Source organism: Lissotriton vulgaris, chromosome 2_1 (assembly GCF_964263255.1).
Source record: "Lissotriton vulgaris chromosome 2_1, aLisVul1.2, whole genome shotgun sequence".
Classification (NCBI taxonomy): domain Eukaryota; kingdom Metazoa; phylum Chordata; class Amphibia; order Caudata; family Salamandridae; genus Lissotriton; species Lissotriton vulgaris.
Genome location: NC_141687.1, coordinates 1,073,155,803 through 1,073,178,658, shown reverse-complemented (window position 1 = coordinate 1,073,178,658; position 22,856 = coordinate 1,073,155,803). Strand labels below are relative to the sequence as shown.

At 46.5% G+C, this 22,856-nt stretch overlaps 1 protein-coding gene across 1 annotated transcript in view; it reads left to right on the top strand.

Annotated features, from left to right (window-relative positions):
* The window catches only part of C1QTNF5 (C1q and TNF related 5), a 176,385-nt gene that overhangs the window by 74,410 nt on the left and 79,119 nt on the right, over positions 1–22,856 (top strand). The window contains exon 2 of the mRNA XM_086956768.1: positions 11,605–11,834. Coding sequence (XP_086812894.1) covers positions 11,621–11,834 — 214 coding nt within the window. The 5' untranslated portion in view covers positions 11,605–11,620. The remainder of the gene's footprint in view (positions 1–11,604; positions 11,835–22,856) is intronic.

Genomic DNA, 22,856 nt, shown 5'->3' with positions numbered 1-22,856 from the left:
CTTTTAGCCAATATTAGAGATAGGACTGTGAATCGACAAAACACTTTTGCTTTTCATGGTAAGGGGATCATCCTAGCAAGCATGCTTCTAGTGTTGTCCAATTGAGTCATTTGGACAGTTGTGTTAAACTATCAGTGATCTCTCACCAGTACTCTTGCAATGCCGGGCAGGACCATAACATATGCGTCAGATCGGCTCCGGGCAGGTGGCAGCGAGGGCTGTTAGAGAAGGCTTGTGGGTACATCGCATGGACCTTATCCGGTGTCAAATACACCCTATGCAACAGGGCCAGTTGTATAAACTTGAATTGCGTATTTCGGGATACCCGTTTTGGATACTCAAGGACCATTGCCCGTTCCTTGTCTGTGAGTGCACGTTTAATATCCACCACCCATTTATGACGAAGGGGTGAAAGTGTAAACTCCAAATGTTCTCTCAGTCCCCTGTAAAGCCATCTGACCAAATGCCTCCCGTGTCCCATTATATGTAATGTTTGCAATAAGTGGAATGTTGGGGGCTGGCATTGATCGACTAGCCAATACCTGTGAACTAAATGCAGAATGCTAGCATGAGTCTAAACTAGCATATCAGGTACTCCATACGTATGCACCATTTCAGCGTGAGGCAATAATTGCCCATCAGTGAATAGGGAGCCCACAGTCGTGACTCCTGCATCTACCCAAGGTGCTAACCTATGTGTAGTTAATGGTCCGTGTGGTATTGGGAGACCACAAAAGGGTATGTTCGGAGCATATGGAGTGGGTACTTCAATGTGAGTTTCCAATAATGTAGCTCTACTTGGAGCGGCACAGGGATGTCTTTCGGTCGTCCAGGCTCTGGAGAAAGCAGTGTCTGCAGTGTTCCGCGACGCAATTGTGCTGCAGTGTATCCAATCTCAGATAGATTATGCCCCGCCAGCCAATATGCCACCCACTGCAACTAGCTAACTATATTATATGCCTTGAAGTCCAGGGCTCCCATAGCCCCCTTTGCTGTGGGCAACTGAAATTTGGCAAGGCCAATTCTACGAAGTCCAGTCCCCCTTATCAATGTTATCAATAAGGAGTTTATCATTTTAAAAACCCATGCCGGAGCCATTATAGGGAGATTAAGGAAGTAGTATAGGAGCCTGGGAAGCATCACCATTTTCCCTATTACTGGTCTCCCTGCCGTAGACAGTGGTAATTTAATCCAGAAGACCACTTGTGATTTTAATGCATTTGTGAACCATATTAGATTCCCGTCCAATCAGTGGTGAACAAATTAATGTGGCTGCTGACTTGCCAGGGTGAGATTCTTCAGCTTTTGTGGCCCGGTACTGTAGAAAGAAGTCAGCCAACTGACTCCTAGAGTTCACTTTTTCTGCCTAGTGCTCATGAGTAACATTTCCTTGAGCCAGGCTCCACAGACCCAAGGATCAGCGGGTGCAGTTCAGTCTTTGGTGCAGCCTCTCTTGCCAGGTCCAGAGAAATGCAGGGCAGTGCTTCTTCAGTCCTCTCTCCAGTCCAGACATGATCTGAGGTCTGGGTGCTATAGTTATGCCTGGAAAGTGTCCTCTGGGAATTCTGCGGTTACTAGTCAATTGATTACCAGGTCCCCTCCTGTCTGATGATGACTTCCTGTGATGTGTTGCATCTAGTATCATAGAATACAATATTCTGTTCATAACTAAGATGGCTAAACCCTCTCTTGATGTGCGGACTATGGCAGTCCAAATCTAGCGGTGTTGCTACCTGAGGGCTACACGGCCATGCAAAAACCAGTTTGGCAACAGTTTTCCCTTCTCTGTCCCAGATGCCAACCTGTCTACCAGGACAAAAGAGTAGCACCTCTTGGGTGTTCATCATTTATCCTTCAAAGGCGGCTTCCTCTTTGAAGCTCACCTTTTGGGCTCACACCTGAGTCAGCTTCCTGACAGGGAGAGGTAAAACCTCTTCCAATGGCTGGCCTCTATTGTTTGCTTTCCTGGAAAACATTCACATCTCTCCCCAATGGCCACTCTAAAACTTGGGCAACAGAGTGGTAAATTTCTAAAGTTGCCTTTTACTCAAAAGTTAAAAGAAATTTGACTTGGGCATCAAATCGGGTTTCATGTAGCAATTATTTTGATACTTTAAAGTACTAACTTTCATACTCTCATTCAGAAGTCAACACAGCTGAGTTGTCAGCATGTAAAACCTGTACGTATCAATGGGGCCACTAGCCTTTCCAAAGCGGAAATGACAATTAGGGCTTTTGCTGGTTGGACATTTAAGAATACATGTCATACTTTTTAATATACAGCACCCTGATTTAGGATTCAATATACCTTTTGCAGAGGTAACATATATACTAACAAGCATTTGCAATGCAATAGGTCTCACATTAGGAAAGTTTGAGGTATTGGTATTGTAAATGAATTTTTTTTTATTTATGTGTTGGTTTTCAAAATAGCGAAATTAATAGCTTTGTCATTTACAATGCCAATAGTTTTAACTTTCGCAAACGTGACACCTATAGCATTTGTAATGCAAAAATGTGTTTTATTTACATGACTTAGATGTATGTATATTACAAATAACAATGGCTTTTATTGTTTTTAATAATTAATACTTAAATAAAAGTTATTGCAATTCATAATGGCAATAGCTTAAACTTTTGTAAATAACTTGGGAAGATTATGTTCAGTGTATTTTATTGTAATGAAAATCCAAGAGCAGAGGTGAAATATTTCCATCTTTTTGTGACATTTGTAATAAAGCTTGAAACATTGAGAGAACATATTAGAACCAGTTGTTGTTGAATGGTTGCACAGAGTGATGCTGTGGCGTTCAGTGGTGCTGAGTGATGCATTGGCGTTCAGTGGTGTTGAGTGATGCTGTGGCCTTCAGGGGTGCTGAGTGATGCTGTGGCCTTCAGTGGTGCTGAGTGATGCTGTGGCATTCAGTGGTGCTGAGTGATGCTGTGGCATTCAGTGGTGCTGAGTGATACTGTGGCGTTGAGTGATGCTGTGGCATTGAGGGATGCTGTGGCATTGAGGGATGCTGTGGCATTGAGGGATGCTGTGTGTGGAGTGGTGCTGTGGTGTGGAGTGGTGCTGTGGCGTGGAGTGGTGCTGTGGCATTGTGGGGTTCTGTGGCATTCAGTGGTGCTGAGTGATTCTGTGGCACTGAGTGATGCTGTGGCGCTGAGTGATGTTGTGGTGTTGAGTGGTGCTGTGGCGTTGAGTGGTGCTGTGGTGTTGAGTGGTGCTGTGGTGTTGAGTGGTGCTGTTGCATTGAGTGGTGCTGTGGCATTTAGTGGTGCTGAGTGATGCTGTGCCATTGAGGGATGCTTTGGCATTGAGTGATACTGTGGGGTTGAGTGATGCTGTTTCGTTGAGTGATGCTGTGGTGTTGAGTGATGCTGTGGCGTTGAGTGATGCTGTGGCATTGAGTGATGCTGTGGCATTGAGGGATGCTGTGGCATTGAGGGATGCTGTGGCGATTAGGGATGCTGTGTGTGGAGTGGTGCTGTGGCGTGGAGTGGTGCTGTGGCATTGTGGGGTGCTGTGGCATTCAGTGGTGCTGAGTGATTCTGTGGCACTGAGTGATGCTGTGGCGCTGAGTGATGTGGTGTTGAGTGGTGCTGTGGTGTTGAGTGGTGCTGTGGCATTGAGTGGTGCTGTGGCATTTAGTGGTGCTGAGTGATGCTGTGCCATTGAGTGATGCTGTGGCATTGAGTGATGCTGTGGGGTTGAGTGAAGTTGTTGCATTGAGTGATGCTGTGGCGTTGAGTGATGCAGTGGCGTTGAGTGATGCTGTTGCGTTGAGTAATGCTGTGCGCTGAGTGGTGCTGTGTCATTGAGTGGTGTTGTGGCATTGAGTGGTGCTGTGGCGTTGAGGGGTGCTGAGTGATTCTGTGGCACTGAGTGATGCTGTGGCGCTGAGTGATACTGTGGCGTTTAGTGGTGCTGTGGCATTGAGTGGTGCTGTGGCGTTGAGTGGTGCTGTGGCTTTGAGTGGTACTGTGGCGTTGAGTGGTGCTGAGTGATGCTGTGGCGTTGAGTGATGCTGTGGCGTTGAGTGATGCTGTGGCATTGAGTAATGCTGTGGTACTGAGTGGTGCTGTGGCATTGAGTGGTGCTGTGGCATTGAGTGGTGCTGTGGCATTGAGTGATGCTGTGGCATTGAGGGATGCTGTGGCATTGAGGGATGCTGTGGCGTTGAGGGATGCTGTGGCGTGGAGTGGTGCTGTGGCATGGAGTGGTGCTGTGGTGTGGAGTGGTGCTGTGGCATTGTGGGGTGCTGAGTGATTCTGTGGTGCTGAGTGATTCTGTGGCACTGAGTGATGCTGTGGCGCTGATTGATGTTGTGGTGTTGAGTGGTACTGTGGTGTTGAGTGGTGCTGTGGCATTGAGTAGTGCTGTGGCATTTAGTGGTGCTGAGTGATGCTGTGCCATTGAGTGATGCTGTGGCATTGAGTGATGCTGTGGGGTTGAGTGATGCTGTTGCGTTGAGTGATGCTGTGGCGTTGAGTGATGCTGTGGCGTTGAGTGATGCTGTTGCGTTGAGTAATGCTGTGCGCTGAGTGGTGCTGTGTCATTGAGTGGTGTTGTGGCATTGAGTGGTGCTGTGGCATTGAGGGGTGCTGAGTGATTCTGTGGCACTGAGTGATGCTGTGGCGCTGAGTGATGCTGTGGCGTTAAGTGGTGCTGTGGCTTTGAGTGATGCTGTGGCATTGAGTGATGCTGTGGCATTGAGTAATGCTGTGGCATTGAGTAATGCTGTGGTGCTGAATGGGGCTGTGGCATTGAGTGGTGCTGTGGCATTGAGTGGTGCTGTGGCATTGAGTGGTGCTGTGACATTCAGTGGTGCTGTGGCATTCAGTGGTGCTGTGGCATTCAGTGATGCTGAGTGATTATGTGGCGCTGAGTGATGCTGTTGCGTTGAGTGATGCTGTGGCATTGCGTGATGCTATGGCATTGAGTGATGCTATGGCATTGAGTAATGCTGTGGCATTGCGGGATGCTGTGGCGTTGCGGGATGCTGTGGCATTGAGGGATACTGTGCGCTGAGTGGTGCTGTGGCATTTAGTGGTGCTGTGGCGTTGAGGGGTTGTGTTGGAGGGTGGAGTTGGAGGGATGATTTGGAAGGTGGAGTTTGAGTTGGAGGGTGGAGTTGGAGGGTGTAGTTGGAGGATGGAGTTGGATGGTGGAGGGTGGATTTGGAGGGTGGATTTGGATGTAGGATTTTCATTTGGATGGTGTAGTTTGATGGTGTAGTTTGATGGTGTAGTTGGATGGTGGAGTTGGAGGATGGATTTGGAGGGTGGAGTTGGAGGGTGGAGTTGGAGGGTGGAGTTGGAGGGTGGATTTGGAGGTTGGAGTTGGATGGTGGAGTTTTAGGGTGGAGTTGGAGGGTGGAGTTGGATTTTGAGGGTGGAGTTGGAGTCCGTAGTTGTAGTTTGCGGGTGGATTTGGAGGGTGGATTTTGGAGGCTGGAGTTGTAGTTGGAGGGTGGATTTGTAGGGTTTATTTGGATGTTGGAGTTGGAGGGTGGAGTTGGATGGTGTTTTTGGAGGGTGGATTTGTACTTGGAGGAAGGAGTTGGAGTGTGGATTTGGAGTGTTGAGTTGGAGGGTGTAGTTGGATGATGGAGTTAGAGGGTGTAGTCGGAGGGTGTATTTGGAGGGTGTAGTAGTGCTTGGATGGTGGATTTGGATGGTGGATTTTGAGGGTGGAGTTGGAGGGTAGAGTGGTGGGTGGGTAGCGTGGTGGTGCTAGTGTGTGGGTGCTAGAGTGTGGGCGCTAGAGTGTGGGCGCTAGAGTGTGGGCGCTAGAGTGGTGGCGCATAGAGTGGTGGCGCATAGAGTGGTGGCGCATAGAGTGGTAGAGTGTTGATGGAGAGAGTGGTAGAGTGGTGGAGGTAGAAGGCTGTACTGTGTGTGAGAGAGAGTGAGTGTGTGAGAGAGAGTGTGTGAGAGAGAGAGAGTGTGTGTGAGAGACAGAGAGTGTGTGTGAGAGTGAGTGTGTGTGTGAGAGAGAGAGAGAGTGTGTGTGTGTGTGAGAGAGAGAGACTGACTGTGCTTTGATGTGGGGGTGTATATGTTTGTTTGCTTGTGATTCCATATGTGTGTGTGGGTGCAGAAGTTTGGTATTTGGATGTTTTCTGAGAAGGGCTATTATCATGTGTGCTACGTACAAACAATGTACCAGAAATAAGAGAGGCCAGGAAGATTTACAAGACAGTCTTAACAAAAGTGAAAAAAGACTGGGCTGAAAATCGCTGGGGACAAATTCGAGATGCCTGCCAGAAGAAAGATTCCCAACAAATTGGATTGCTGGTCACAAGGGGAGAGGCCGACAGACGGAGGCTGCCTGATAGCAGCATCTCTGTAGATAATTGACTCTCTGTAATGTACGCACTTGCACTTTGATGGTCGTAACAACTGAATAAAGTTAAATATGTTGATGATGGCAATATTTTTTATTTTTGCATCACATCACTGTACTTCGGTATCTGACAAAAAGGATGCAGCAACAATCGAAATACAAAACGTTTTTTGACAATAGCCCATCAATTCTTTGGCCAACACGATACATTGACAAATTGTTTATATTAAAAAAATAAAAAGCAAAAAATGGGAGTGCCACTAAATCTGGCAGGAAGAGGGCTGGTTGAGGTCTGCTGACTGCAGGGACATCTTTTGCTTATTCTATAAACCGACTGAACTGAAAAATAAATGATTGCTGCTCCTGGAGAGTGAGGCGGAGTTACGTTTTGTTCTTTTTATTCATTATGATTTTAATTGTGTCTGGAAATACAAGACATATTACATTTTGAGGCTTGTGGTAAGGTGGCATAATTTGAATCCTCAAGTAAACAAATGCACATATTTTTCTGCAAGAGAGATATGAGTTCCGTAACAGATATGGCCCTCTCTGGCGCTACAATGAACAAAGCAATCCGTAAAGAGCTGCTTCGCTCAGGTTCCTCCAACAATGCAGTGCAGGAGAGATATTTAGTGGAGCCACCGGTTGTGGAAGTAATGAAGGAAGGAGGGGAGCCACCTGAAATGAAGCTTTTGGAGGAATTGACGTCTCCAGTCCCACAATCCTGTATGAAATATCTGCATACGCACAATCCTGTATGAAATGACAAGCTCATATGTTTTTCCTCACAGGAATTCAATATTGTGATTCATTCTTACTCTAGATTTTTAGATCACAATTAAAGTTCGTAGAAAGCATTAAGTGAAGGTAAACTAAAACCAGCTGTGTCGTAAAATAGCTTCGGGTCACCATTCCCACTTGATGCCGCTGAGCTCCTTAACCAATTGTAGTCTACCTCTGAGGAGGACTTAGGGCATCCTTTTATAGAGTTTCGCTTGTTGTGACAAATGGCAATGGAGATCCGCAGCCTCCTATGTGTGCTTCGTAGATGGAAATGTGAAGAAGCGCCAAAGACACGCAGGAAACAAATGAAAGCGAGGCATTGGGAATCTCCTTGTAGCCTCCTATGCATTCAGCGTAGATGGAAATGTAAAGAAGCACCAAAGACGTAGAGTAAACAACAAAAGTGAGGTATCAGGAATATCCCCTCAGCCTCCTGTGCGTGCACCATAGATGGAAATATCAACAAGCGCAAAAGACACCGAGATACAATACCAACAATGGTGACATTTGAGAATAGAGTAAAAAAAAATTTAAAGCGGCCGTGAAATGAAATTAAAAGCAGCCGGGAAATGCTCTCGGCATTGCAGGGGCGGGGGCGCATTCCTTTGAAGTATGAAGCAGGGGGCGGGGGAGTGGATCCCTTTGAGGTCTGGAGCAGGGGAGGCTCGAGCATATGGGGTGTAAAAAAAAAGTCTTCGGAGTTTGCTGTGGCGGGTCTGATGTAATGATTCGAGGCAGGCGGCTCGGGGAGCAAATGGCAAGCGCGTGTACGGGCACATGCACTCGGCGCAATCCGCCTGGTTTAGCTTTCATGGATCCAACGCTATAAGTCTCGACATATGCAATGCGCAAGCGCATTGGCAGAGGTCGAGACCTAAAAAGGGAAGTCTGGACGTTGTTATTAATTTAAATGGCAAAGTCGAGTTAGCAGTTTAGAACTGCCCTTCCAGTGTGCAGTGGCAGGCTGGGGTAAGGTTTTTCTTTGTCACACTCAGGGTGGCACTTTAATTTACAGGCCCTGGGTACCCCTGATACCATATACTAGGGACTTATATGTAAGTTAGCCAATGCCAATTGGTTATTTGCCAATCCAACATATATACTTTTAGGGGTTAGAGCACTGGCATTGAGGTCTGGTTAGCAGGACTCTGCACTCTCAGGTCTGAAAAACCAGCAGCATCAGTACCAATACTTTGGCGGTGATCATACAAAAAGAGGCATTTCCTTACAGTTTAGTTATAGTAGGTTTCCCTGGGCGGGAGCTAAGCCTGGGCCCAAATAGTGCTCCTACTTTCATCACCAAATGGGTCATTTTTATTGGCAAAAATTTGATATTTCAACGATAGGCCACCCATACAAGAGCGGTTCTGAATTTTATTGGGAGAAATGTGGGCACACAGAATAGTATAACATATTATTATTATTGATTTTTTTCTTCATTTTTGTCTTCTAAATGTATGCCAGTGTGCAACAAGGAACCCATTTACAAAATGCCCTTTGAATCACAAGTTAGTGTTGGTAACTCTAAATTAGAGTTGTACAAATAACGATTATACCTAAAATCAGCATCTTGGGCACCTTTAAAAATGGATAGGTTTCTTTTATACCCACTTTAGATTTATTAGATTTTAGCACATGAATTGAAGCATAAACAGGATACAATGAAAAGTAACTGTCAGCTGTTGCTCATTTTGTGGTTCTGCGTATCACATGTTTTTAAACAACCAACAAACACTTGCACCCACAAGGTTTTGACAGATGTAATTGTGTTTTACTTTTCTAAATCAGAAATTAAGGAAAAGAATACACATAAAAATGTTGTCACCTATTTCAAAATGTTCTGACATATTTTCATGATTTTTATTTCAATTATTAGTTTCTTTGGGAAAACCATGAGCTATCTGCACAAATTACCAATTTCTGAATTCTGAATTCTGAGTTTTGCCTAAATTTCAGGAATATGTAGCTTTCTGAGTCCACCGATAGGGTTCACACCTGTTTCCACCAAACACAAGTAGGTAGAAACCACAAAAATAGGAAAAATTGACTGCCAATTATAAAAATGCAAAAAACGTTAAAGATGTTTTTGTACAACTCTATTTGTACTTGAAAGCTGGGAAGATTGTGAAATCAGCCCAGCAAAATATTTGTTGATGCAATATTGAGAAGACATACACCTTCTTGCAGTGTATTTTTCCACCCCCCAAAACAAACAATTGCTATATTTCTGTTATTTTCTCATTTCTCTCCTGGGGCATCCTCAAAGTCTAGGTGCCATTGCAATCCTTATAATGCTGGGGTGGGGAGATTGCGAATTTGACCTTAGAACCTTTTTTGACTTGGGTGTTCCTTTTGAATGCCCTGATGAAGACCCCTTGTTTATGTATTACTGGCACTTTTGTTTGGCGGGTAGAAAGTAAACATCAGTGACATTTCTTGCCTGCATCCTTGTGGCAAGATGTTGGGTTATTGATTTAGTGAGCATAATACCCTATCACAACAATATTGGACTTTACTGAATTTGTATTCTTGACCAAGCTTTTTGAAATATATTTGAAAAATCTAGATTTGTCTATTTATCTTGCTGTGTATTATACTCTGATGCCTTCCCTGGACCGAAAACAAGCTACCGAGGACCGGTTTCTGGCATTTCAACCGTCTTCAGCCCGGCTTGCTTGAATCCAGTGGCAGAGTGAGCAAGGGACTCACGTCTGAGCATACCCTGCCAAATTATGGCGAACAAAGAAAAACCAATGGAAATGATGGCCGGAGAGTTGACAATGCAAGCACTCACCCCCAGTCAACTGATCTGGGTTTAATCCTTCACCGGTCTTTAGCCCACTCTGCCACCCCAGTTCAGACATGGCCATATGCAAATCAGTCTGACCCTGTGCCTCATGGGAACAGACCAGCCCGAACTGCCAAGCCATGCCTTCCCTGGACCGGAAACAAGCTACCGAGGATCGGTTTCTGGCATTTCAGCTGTCTTCAGCCCGGCTTGCTTGAATCCAGTGGCAAAGGGAGCAAGGGACTCACGTCTGAGCATACCCTGCCAACTTATAGCGAACAAAGAAAAACCAAAGGAAATGATGGACGGAGCGTTGACAATGCAAGCACTCACCCCCAGTCAACTGATCTGGGTTTAATCCATCACCGTTCTTTAACCCATTCTGCCACCCCAATTCAGACATGGCCATATGCAAATCAGTCTGACCCTGTGCCTCATGGGAACAGTCCAGCCCAAACTGCCAAGCCATGCCTTTCCTGGACCGGAAACAAGCTACCGAGGACCGGTTTCTGGCATTTCAGCCGTCTTCACCCCGGCTTGCTTGAATCCAGTGGCAAAGTGAGCAAGGGACTCACGTCTGAGCATACCCTGCCAACTTATGGCAAACAAAGAAAAACCAAAGGAAATGATGGACAGAGCGTTGACAATGCAAGCACTCTGATTGACACGTTGCAAAAGCACTTCTTGCATTAATCATGGAGCACCCATATCAATATGTATATATATATTTTTTGTCATAAATTCTTTTTCATAAATTGCGCTCTTTTATTCTCCTCTCCTTTGTGGTTCATTTGCAGAATATGGTTACTTTAAAGTAGTATATTCTTTGAGTGAATACGACATAACCACTATTGTGTTGAGGAACACAGGGTTACCACATAGTTAGTAACTGACTAAATTATGAAGTAAAAAAAGCCAAATTATTTGGCGTAATGCCGTTCATTTTGTGATTGCATTATTTCAATATTTTTGAATTTTTAGAATTGTTAATACTATCTTGGTATAGGTTGCACCTCATTGGAACCAGTTTAACACCGAAATATAGCAATAAGTAGCAGAAAAGTGACCAGTCATCCTATGCAAAGGGCATTCCCCTGCACAGCAACATGTGTCGCTACATTTTTAGTAAATTTTGAACCGTTTCAGCTAGAAATAATTTTTTTTGTTCAAATCTGTAGATAATGCAGCAGATGGTGGATTATGTGACAAATGCAGCAACTCATAATTATGAGGGAAAATATGCCTAATCCGCACTATCACAAAACTCCAGTAGCCCTGATTTTAGCATATTTATATACATCAAATTCACTCTATGTGCATCAACATATACCCCATCTGCACCCCATATTCACATTTCTTGCACAGCACCTTTGCATTACCTGCACAACACGTTCAGGCTGCCTTCACCAGACATTCATGCAACCCATGCACTATATTTAATACACTACAACACCCCATTCATTCAATTTGCATTCTCCGTTCACTCTGCTTGCACGCCACATCCAATCCATCTGTTCACAACACTTACTCTGCATCCACCCCCAGATTCATTCTGTTTGCATGTGGCTTAAATTCCACCTGCACACTATAGAACTCGTGGCCCCTTATTACATAACAACTCCAGGTGTATATATAATATCTGTTGAGCTTCATGCTGACCTCTGACCTTTCTCCTCCCCAGACCAGCTGGTGCAAGAATGAATCTGCTCACCATTCTCCTCGTGGTTGAGTTGGCCCCGTGCAGCCTGCTGATAGAAGACAATAAGATCTCTGGCCCCTGCTCTGGTCAGCCAGGTTTCCCAGGAATCCCAGGTTCTCATGGCAGTCTGGGGCTTCCAGGCAGAGATGGACGAGATGGGCGTGATGCCCCACCTGGACTCCAAGGGTCTAAGGGCGATATCGGGGAGCCAGGTAGGTACCGGTCTCCACTTTTGCCAGTGTCAGGAAATGTTCAGCATAAAGATGGAGAAGGTGCATTATAAATCGAGAGTGGCAGATCATGACATGCGTGGAGAGATCCCATGTGCGAGTGTGAACCATGGTTGGTGGGTACTACCCCATGAACCAGCTGTCAACCCAGGTTTAGCATCTGGATATGTCATGCCACTACCAGCATGTTCTCACCTTGGCGGCATCACATTCTCTCTGTCCTGGCCCTACCACTTCATAGAGCTAGGGATGCCTTTTGGTGTAAGATAGAGGTGTCAAGCAGGTCCAGGAGAGCTGGATTGAATCCATATTTTTAGGATATCCACATAAATTGCACTTGTATTGAAAGAATCGGGATGGTACTCATTTACATATTCAGAGCAAAACCTTCAAATTATAGCATTTATCTGCCCCCGTTGGACCGACATTGGTCACTTGTGATCTAGGAGTACCTTTCCCTGCTCAGATCTAGGCCTCCAGAAGTAGTCTCCTGCTGTAGAGTACAGTGTTTTACAGGATCCCACTCTATAAGGAAAGTTGACCCTTTAAGAGGTGTCTTCCCTGGAACCATCTTTCACACTGTGGGTAAATGCGCATTTTCTAGTCTTTACGCTTTTGCTGCCTCTACTTAATGTCCGCTTGGACTTCTCCTTGCACTTACTAAGTTATAAAAGAGCTAATGATGGAAGTGGCTCTCAGTGAGAAGCTTACATTTTCTTCTTTCTACTAGGGAGACAAAGAGAGCAATTACCAATGCAGAAACCTAACTCATAGACACCAGACAAGCTAGTGGAATAATGGAACACAGTTATATCTATTCTAAGCATTCAAATGTTTACACTTAAAACAGATATGATGGAAATAAAATATATTTATCAAAAAAGAACAAGCATGGTTTTAAAGGTCTTCAAAGTTGGTTAAAATAGTGAATTCAGAGGGGAGGAGCCAAGTTGGCGACCAAGATGGCCGCTTAGTGGGTCGGCTCCGCCTCTCCCTTTCTCCTGCATCACTATCCTGTTAATATCCTGGTCACCCGGTCCTACCCCCATGTGAGCGACGAGTAGCGGCAACAGTGCGTGAAAGAAAGAGCCTCCCCCGAGACTCGGGGACGGAGACTCATCGTCTGCAAGATCGGGGCCCGGTCGGGCGGTCAGACCGGGGCCTCGCATGACTGCTGATCCGCCTTGTAGTGTGATAACAGCAGGGCCAGAAGACGTGCTGGGCCCGACCCGCCCTGATTGGAGGGTAGCAAGCGCGGAGGCATCCGAGGGTCCAGTAAGGGCTGGAGACACTGCGGGAACTGGGGGGAAGTGTCCCCATACCGCGCTTCGAGAAATGAAGGCTGTGAAGGGCACCGGTGCGGGCTGGAAGACCACGGGACATATTGACAGTGCAGGCGCGGGGAGTCTGTCCCCAGAGCCAGTGAGGCCCACGATTGCTGGTGCAGCGACATGAGGAAGACCATAGACACTGTAGAACATTTCGCCCTGGCGGGAGAGGAGCCTTCCGGCATGGATGTGGCTGATGCCTCACCCTGAATGTCCTTCTGGGGACCAAGAGCACCTTGGCGCAGCCCCGGTTTTTATATGCGCTTCAGAATGCTATGGATCCGGTGCCTCCCTCCTATTTCAAGGATATAGAGTCTCTTCAGAGACGGCTTCTCTTGGAAGGTAGACCTCGTATTGCGTTTTCTAAACTTACATTGCCCTGGAATTGGTTTTCCTGATCTCCGTAAATACTACTGGGCCTCCCAACTGGCGACGATTAATCATGCGATCTATGGATCACCTCTGGACCCAGGGTATGCAATGGAAAGGGGCCAGATGCTAGGGCATGACTACACGAGAGCCCTCTACACTAGACCAGGTAGGATCTCCCTCGTTGGAGCGGCTGCGCACGCGGTTCAGGTGTTGCACATGACTAACCGATATCTCAAGTGGGATGGAAGGATCACACAGGCCACTCCTTTGTGGAGCTCTGAGGGCTTAGGTAATTTGTGGGAAACTAAGGGCTTTCACAAGTCAAAGATGTGTGGGGGAAAGATGGGATCCTAACATTTAAGGCCCTGCAAAACAGCTATCAGCTTAGTGAGAGCTAGAGATACAGGTACCTTCAGATAAGACATGCCCTACTGACAAATATTCCTTGGGGCACTACGCCTCCTGATGCCTCCCCCCTGGAAGATCGAGTGCTGGACGGACATCTCCCCACTAAAGCCATCTCATTGATCTACAGAAAACTGATTAATCACATGGAGGATCCTTTAGCAACACTCAGAGAGCATTGGAGCGCAGACGGATTAGTCATAGATGATGAGGATTGGAGAGAGGCGGTGTCTTCCCCTAAAACAATGGCCATCCAAATGAGATTACGACTAGTGCAATTGAAAATTCTGCACAGGTCCTACATGACGGGGCCTCGATTAGTATGGATGGGTTTGGCTGAGGATGGGGGGTGTAGGAGAGGGTGTGGAGAGAATGGAACGTTTATGCACGTATTGTGGCACTGTTCGGAGATACAGCACTATTGGGTCAAGATTCACCAGAAGTTCCGGGAGGTACTGGGGGTGGAGATACAGATGGAGACTCAACGCTGTATTTTGAATATCTGGGAGTCCTCGGACCTCACAACACATGGGAAACAATGGGTGACGTGTACATGTATGATCGCCAAGCGTAACATCGAGCAACTATGGGGTGCTAATCAGGCGCCTCAAATTGGGAAATGGATGGAAGACTGTAGTAATTGACTCCAGACTGGTTGAGATATTTCAAGTAGATTTATTGTAAGTTGTTAAGTAGCCTGGAACAAGCCCCACCAGGAGCAGCCAGCAGGCAGCTCAGCCCCATCATAACTGTGGCTTATCTTCAACCAGCACCCAACATTCCATGGTGCATCACAGTGCAGAGGCATTCCACAAGAAGGCATGACGTGGGTAAAGGCATACGTAAGAATATGCAATAAGTAGAATACAACATACCTCATTTTCTTCCACAACAAAACAATGTACAAAGGAGCATAGAAACTAAAAGAAGGATAAAGAGTACCGATCAATACCCGTTGACACATCCACTGGCCAGACAGATGTGACAGAAGGCACCGCACAGCATGAGGCATGGAAAATACAGAAAAGAAAAGAACGAATAAAGATCAGACACATTCCTTTTCAATAAGAAGAATGCATACAGTAAAGCAATAAGACTAGAAGAGTAATACCGAAAGGTACAAACACATAAATAGGTACTCTTCTTCCCTTCTCCATACACAACGAAAAAGAGAATAGAAAGACTAACCCAAGAACTATTAGGAGGAAAGGTATGAAAGGAGACAGGTATTGAGAAAGTAGAAATACTAAACAGAGAAGCAGAGGAAAGAACGAATAAAAGATCCTTCATACTACTCTGTAAAAACAGCAATAAACAATATAATGTAGAGAACTTTGAATATCGAGCAATACAATTCAGCAGGAATGTACTGAGTAATTGACTGTGTAAAACTCATATAAACACAACCTCATAAAAGGTCACACATTGAAAACTTGATGAGTGTAACCTCACAAAATAGTGAAGGTTATCTCTGCCTATTTCAGTGGTAATACCATTGAAAAATTGATAGGGATAAACCCCATATCGAAAACCTAAAAAGGTTAAACATTGAAAACATTGAAATTGATGAGAGGCAGTAACAACATTTTACAACCTCAAGAAGGTCACACATTGAAAAACTTAGAAAAATTGACAAATTGAACTATTGAGAGTGACCATTTGAAATTGTGAGTACAGTGACAAGTACACCACAATGTAATCCAAACAAAGGAATACTACTGGTATGCATAACACATTGATAAGAGAATTGAGGTATGCATTCCCTACACAGGACTACTGTACACATGCAAGTACATTGATAATCAACAAATAGAAAATATTGAGTAAAAGAATATTGAGAGCATGTAATTAGGCTTATATATTAATACTCTATAAAATATAACCTAGACATTATGGCAAAACACAAGAAAAGCTTCCCTTTGAAAGGCACAGAAATCGTGCTCAGGTAGACATGCTAGATAATAGGTTCAATATGCACCCAAAGGACACTGTAAATTTTAATAAAAAAGACCTTAGAGCAGCGTTTCCCAAACTGTGGTCCGCGGACCCCAAGGGGTCCGTGACACATTCCCAGGGGGTCCGCAGGACTTGATTGCCTACTGTTGTTGTAAAAAACGCCCATGCGCCCTCACAGCACTAAGAGGTGTGAAAGTAGCTGGCGCCAGGGCGGCAAGACTACAATAGAATTGCAGCAAGACCACACTGGCCAATCACCATTCCGTTTTAGTGCATGCTGAAGGGTGATTGAAGTCACACTCGCAAAGCAGTGCGTGCGTTTCCTCTTCTCTTATGATAATATACTGATGTCGTCAGGTTTAGTATTGGCAACTGCAGCGTGGCCTAGCAGGTCACGTTATCATTCAATCACCCAGCTCTCTGTACTGAGGTATTCAAGCCTCCTAATCGGCCTGATTGCAATCTGGTTTCTTTAAAGACGAGCGACAGTATGAAGATGAGCAGAGCTGTAGTCACTACAAAAAACATCATGGGACAGCATGTGTTTACATTTATGCAAGGGAGTTAGTCTATGTGATGGTAGCGAGATGTGTTATGCTGCAACTGGGCAAATCACTTAATCTCCCCGTGCCAGAATGTGTAATGTAAATAAGGTGCTCATGTAAAGCGCTCCAATAACTTCGGGTCGAGTTCGCTCTATACAAAATATGCAAAAAATAAAAAGTGTATGAAGGTTCACCGGTCTGAACCTGGAGGAACCAGTCGCTAGGGTCTTCAGGGAGCTACAATCTGCCCCTGTGTAAAATACCTATTTGTGTATGCCTGAACGGTTGTGGAATATGCTCCCTTATCAGGACCACTTAATAGACACTGACACCGAAGAAAAGGCACCGTAAAACATTTAAAGTGGGCCCACAGACGTCATCAAGAGGAAGCTAGAAGAACCAAGAATTGTCATAGTCAGTAGGCCCGGCACTGCGTGCGAATCTTGACTTTGTCATTGCCTATTTTGTTCTCTGTAAAACTTTGTTAGGGGGCTACCGGGGACAAGGCAATATTAAAAAACATCTTTGTTTGGAAGCTTTTGTGTCAAGAAATACACATTTATTACAGTCTAGAAATAAGTACTATGTGCAAATTACTGAGTGAGATTAGCTAATGTGGGCTAGCACACTGACTTGTGAATGGGGCAACCGTCCAACAAAGCATTACTACAACCAAAATCTTTGCAAACCCGAGACCTAGAAGGCATGAAAGACTGCAAGAAAGGGGGGGGTAGAAAAGTGTTAGGTAAGTAGGTATTTTGAAAGAAGGTCTACTTTGTCAAGAGACAGAAAGGTGGGCAAGTAGTGCCTTTGAAGAAGGGAAACGAGGGAAGAAAGGAACAAAGGGTGAACAGAAGATAATGACGAACAAGCGCGGCCGAATTTCAGTGTAATTTTGAGTGACATTCAAATACTATGAGTTACACTTCAAGCATTCATAGGTTGTCACAAGCACTCACCTACTTTAAACTGCAACAGTGTGAGTTCCTGGCGCTGGGCTCCAGCCTCAGGCCATACCTTCTGCAGTGCACACCAGGCACGCATCGCCCATTGGGCTCAAAGGGCTTCAGCCCCCCTCCTCCCCTGTCGTGTGTGGCAGCCCGGGCTGAGACTTCTTGCCGGGCTGACATACAGTCGCACCAGAGTACATCACAGGTCTTTAAAAGACCACTTGCTTGTTAATGAGGCCGAGATGCAGCACCATCCTTCCCATTAAAATGTTTTGATTTTTGCAAATTTTTCAATATAAAATAATAAAACCTTTAGTAATGCAAGAATTTATTTGGTTTGTACTTGTTTGTGTATTTTTTGCGAATGACTTTTTTCATTTTTTGAAATTTCATTTGTACAAATTGCTCGGGGGTCCCCGGCTTCCAGTAGTGATTCAGTGGGGGTCCTCAGGAGTCAAAAGTTTGGGAACCACTGCCTTAGAGAATTACAGAAACAGGTTTGCCAACATTGAAGTCGATGAGGAAAATAGACAAGTAGTAGAAATAAATTACATTCACTTTTCCATAATGTCACTAGATGGCAGCGTAACATAGTGCAGTCGATAGTAACACAAAACTTATCTAAACATTTTTAAAAAACGAGTCACCGTTAAAAAAAATAAAAAAAACAAGCATTTACAATGCAACGATCTCGCCTTTGCAAAAGTTTGAGCTATTGGCATTGCTAATGACAACATTTTTATTTATGTGTTTGTTTTGAAAACAGATAAATAAATGGCATTGTCATTTACAATGCCAATAGCTTAATCTCTCGCAAATGCGAGACCTATTGCATTTGCAATGCAATAGGTCGCGTATTTAAGCGAGTTTGAGCTATTGACATTGAAAATAACAATGCGTTTTATTTATGTTTTAAAAACCCAAATATAAATAAAAGGTCTCTCACACTGCTGTCTCTCTCACACTGCTGTCTCTTTCACACTGCTGTCTCTCCCTAGAACAGCGTTTCCCAAACTGTGGTCCGCGGACCCCCAGGGGTCTGTGACACATTCCCAGGGGGTCCGCAGGACTTGATTGCCTACTGTTGTTGTAAAAAACGCCCATGCGCCCTCACAGCACTAAGACGTGTGAAAGTAGCTGGCGCCAGGGCGGCAAGACTACAATAGAATTGCAGCAAGACCACACTGGCCAATCACCATTCCGTTTTAGTGCATGCTGAAGGGTGATTGAAGTCACACTCGCACAGCAGTGCGTGCGTTTCCTCTTCTCTTATGATAATATACTGATGTCGTCAGGTTTAGTATTGGCAACTGCAGCGTGGCCTAGCAGGTCACGTTATCATTCAATCACCCAGCTCTCTGTACTGAGGTATTCAAGCCTCCTAATCGGCCTGATTGCAATCTGGTTTCTTTAAAGATGAGTGACAGTATGAAGATGAGCAGAGCTGTAGTCACTACAAATAGCATCATGGGACGGCATGTGTTTACATTTATGCAAGGGAGTTAGTCTATGTGATGGTAGTGAGATGTGTTATGCTGGAACTGGGCAAATCACTTAATCTCCCCGTGCCTGAATGTGTAATGTAAATAAGGTGCTCGTGTAAAGCGCTCCAATAACTTCGGGTCGAGTTCGCTCTATACAAAATATGCAAAAAATAAAAAGTGTATGAAGGTTCACCGGTCTGAACCTGGAGGAACCAGTCGCTAGGGTCTTCAGGGAGCTACAATCTGCCCCTGTGCAAAATACCTATTTGTGTATGCCTTAACGGTTGTGGAAAATGCTCCCTTATCAGGACCACTTAATAGACACTGACACCGAAGAAAAGGCACCGTAAAACATTTAAAGTGGGCCCCCAGACGTCATCAAGAGGAAGCTAGAAGAACCAAGAATTGTCATAGTCAGTAGGCCTGGCACTGCCTGCGAGTCTTGACTTTGTCATTGCTTATTTTGTTCTCTGTAAAACTTTGTTAGGGGGCTACCGGGGACAAGGCACTATTGAAAAACATCTTTGGTTGGAAGCTTTTGTGTCAAGAAATACACATTTATTACAGTCTGGAAATAAGTACTATGTGCAAATTACTGAGTGAGATTAGCTAATGTGGGCTGGCACACTGACTTGTGAATGGGGCAACCGTCCAACAAAGCATTACTACAACCAAAATCTTTGCAAACCCGAGACCTAGAAGGCATGAAAGACTGCAAGAAAGGGGGGGGAGAAAAGTGTTAGGTAAGTAGGTATTATGAAAGAAGGTCTACTTTGTCAAGAGACAGAAAGGTGGGCAAGTAGTGTCTTTGAAGAAGGGAAACGAGGGAAGAAAGGAACAAAGGGTGAACAGAAGATAATGACGAACAAGCGCGGCCGAATTTCAGTGTAATTTTGAGTGACATTCAAATACTATGAGTTACACTTCAAGCATTCATAGGTTGTCACAAGCACTCACCTACTTTAAACTGAGACAGTGTGAGTTCCTGGCGCTGGGCTCCAGCCTCAGGCCATACCTTCTGCAGTGCACACCAGGCACGCATCGCCCATTGGGCTCAAAGGGCTTCAGCCCCCCTCCTCCCCTGTCGTGTGTGGCAGCCCGGGCTGAGACAGCTTGCCGGGCTGACATACAGTCGCACCAGAGTACATCACAGGTCTTTAAAAGACCACTTGCTTGTTAATGAGGCCGAGATGCAGCACCATCCTTCCCATTAAAATGTTTGGATTTTTGCAAATTTTTCAAAATAAAATAATAAAACCTTTAGTAATGCAAGTATTTATTTGGTTTGTACTTGTTTGTGTATTTTTTGCGAATGACTGTTTTCATTTTTTGAAATTTCATTTGTACAAATTGCTCGGGGGTCCCCGGCTTCCAGTAGTGATTCAGTGGGGGTCCTCAGGAGTCAAAAGTTTGGGAACCACTGCCCTAGAAAAACACATATGCTGTCTCTCACACTGCTGTCTCTCTCACACACACTGCAGGCACACTCACCATCCGTCATTGCAGGAGGACTCTAGCAACAACATTTCTCAGCAGCCACATTCCAAGGAGGGCCCCACCAGACAGTCCAGGGAGGGTCATAAAACTACATTCCAGGGTGGGCCCTGCAGGCCTTTCCAGCAAGGCCACCATCAGACACATTGCAGGGAGGCCCCTAGAAATCACATTCCAGGGAGAGCCTCGACCGGCACATTCGGGTGGTGGGCACCAGCAGGCATATTCCAGGGAGGATCTCAGCAGACATATTCCAGGGAGAGCCCTTTCATGTACATTCCAGGGATACCCATCGCTGATAGACACTGCCTCGGAGGGCAACTCGTCGGCAGTGACAGCTCTAAATAGATCCCCCCCACACACAGACACAGACACACACATTCACATTTCCCCGGCCGCCCGGGCATGTTCTGCATAATACACCAGCTGGGGAGGGAGGCCTCTGTGAAAAGCGGGCACCGGCCTGGTTGTTGGGTATCCGCGGTGTGCCGTGGCTCCATAGGGGTCTCATGCCCGAGGAGCATTGAAAGCCTGGCAGTAATATACGTGGGCAGGTTTGCGACATCCAGGTCTGAGGGGCCACCTGGGGACGCTGGTACCCCAGACAGGCCTACGGGCAGGGATTTGCCCAGACTGGTACCAGCATATGTCCTTTTGATGGAGTGGTCTGTGGGCCGCTTGTATCCCCAGATGCCGCCTTCAAGCTGGCTCTTCCCTCACACCAGGTCCACCAGGGAAGGAAGCCCTTTGTCCCGATGGCTCAGGCGGGAAAACCTGGGTAATGGCATAGACGAGCAAGAAACGATGACGTTGAATGTTTCCACCTGTGAGGGAGGGGGTGAGTTATTGGCACCCGTCAGTGTTGTGCTGCTTCTGCGGCTCCTAAAGTTAAAAGCAAGTCATGTGCGAGGGAGGGGAGGGGGGAGGTACTCCAGGCCTCCCATGTGCAGGAGTAGACTTTCACGAGGTGGGTTTGGAAACTGCCTTCCACCCCCCTATTCCCCCCCACACACACACATACACACACACTTCAGGGCCGAACGGCTGAGTACTCCATTAAGATGGTATGTGCCATAGAATCACCCCTGCGCCAGCTGTATTTAATTGAACCACTATCGTCAGCGTAGCCCCCACATGACGTAATCCTCCTACAGCCTTTAGATGTTTTGGGAGATGTTGAAATGTAAGTCTTTTGCGCAGCCTTGTAGGACGCGTGGCCAATGACCAAGTAATGGGATTCGCGCTGTCGATCCTTCAGTCCCGGCTGCACGTGCCCCCTGTGTGAGCTTGGTAACCAGATGCCGCCTCCGGGCGGGCGTCATGTAACCTTGGACTGAACACGTCCTATATCGCCACACAGAATTGCCTGGCACCTGCTTCAGGTGGTGGGCATAGCCCCTCCTCCCGTTCGCACATCCATTGACTGGCGCATTTCTGGCTGCCCTCTTTGTGCCCACCTTTGTGAACACTAAGTGCCTGGCACCACTCTCGCCCCAGCCGTTTCGATGCCCAGGCACATGACCGAGCATCTCTCTAGATCTCTCACCCCACCCACCCTGCGCTCCTTTGCACCCGTGCATAAGCGAGTACGCCCGGTCTCATGGGAGAGGCCTTTACTCACTCAGTGTCTGCCCCTTCTCCGGCCATCTCCCTGCCTGTCCATCTGTCGTCACCCACTCGGCGGCCACACCTCATTCCCTCCATTTGTAGGTTCAGGTGAGGAACCTCCTGCGTTCCTGTGGGCGCACTACCGTGCATGGAACCCCTCCAACTGCTGCTGGCTGGGCTTATGGGCAGTACCCCCACCCCTTCATGTGCACATTCAGTGCCCGGCATCCTCTAGGCCGACGGTCCTCGTGTCCAGCTCGGCACCCCCACTGCCCACTCCCCGTGGCTCCCCTTGCTGGTGCCCGCTGCTCGTACACGCTGTGCCTGGCACCTCTCGAGCCCCTTTGGCGCCCCATGCTCCCTCTGCGTCTCGCTGGGCCAGCTTTTCCCGTGCCCCTACTGTTTCATGCACCGCTCTAGCACCCCTCTCCCAAACCACCACCACCACCCAGTGCACCTCTGCGAACACCTACTAAGCATGGCACCTCTCGGTCCCCTACGGTACCCCTCTGTATGCACATAGTGTCTTTCCCCTCTGTGTGCACAGTGCCTGGCACCGTATCGTACTCTCCTTTTGCACGCACACAGTGCCAGGCACATCTCCCGCCCTCGGCCCCTCTACATGCATCCCCGCTCCCCTCTATGTACGGGCACACTCTGTGCCTGGCATCTCTTGTGTCCCTTCGGTATGCATCTGCGTGCATAGTACCCGTTACCATGTTGCTCTTCTCTGTATGCACGGAGGCAATGCCTGGCCCCTCTCCGCCTGTGTATAGCTTTAGCCCCCTCTCTGCAATCACACAGTGCCTGGCACCCGTATTGCCCCCCCCCTTCCCCCTCTAGCATTGCACGCACCTCGTTC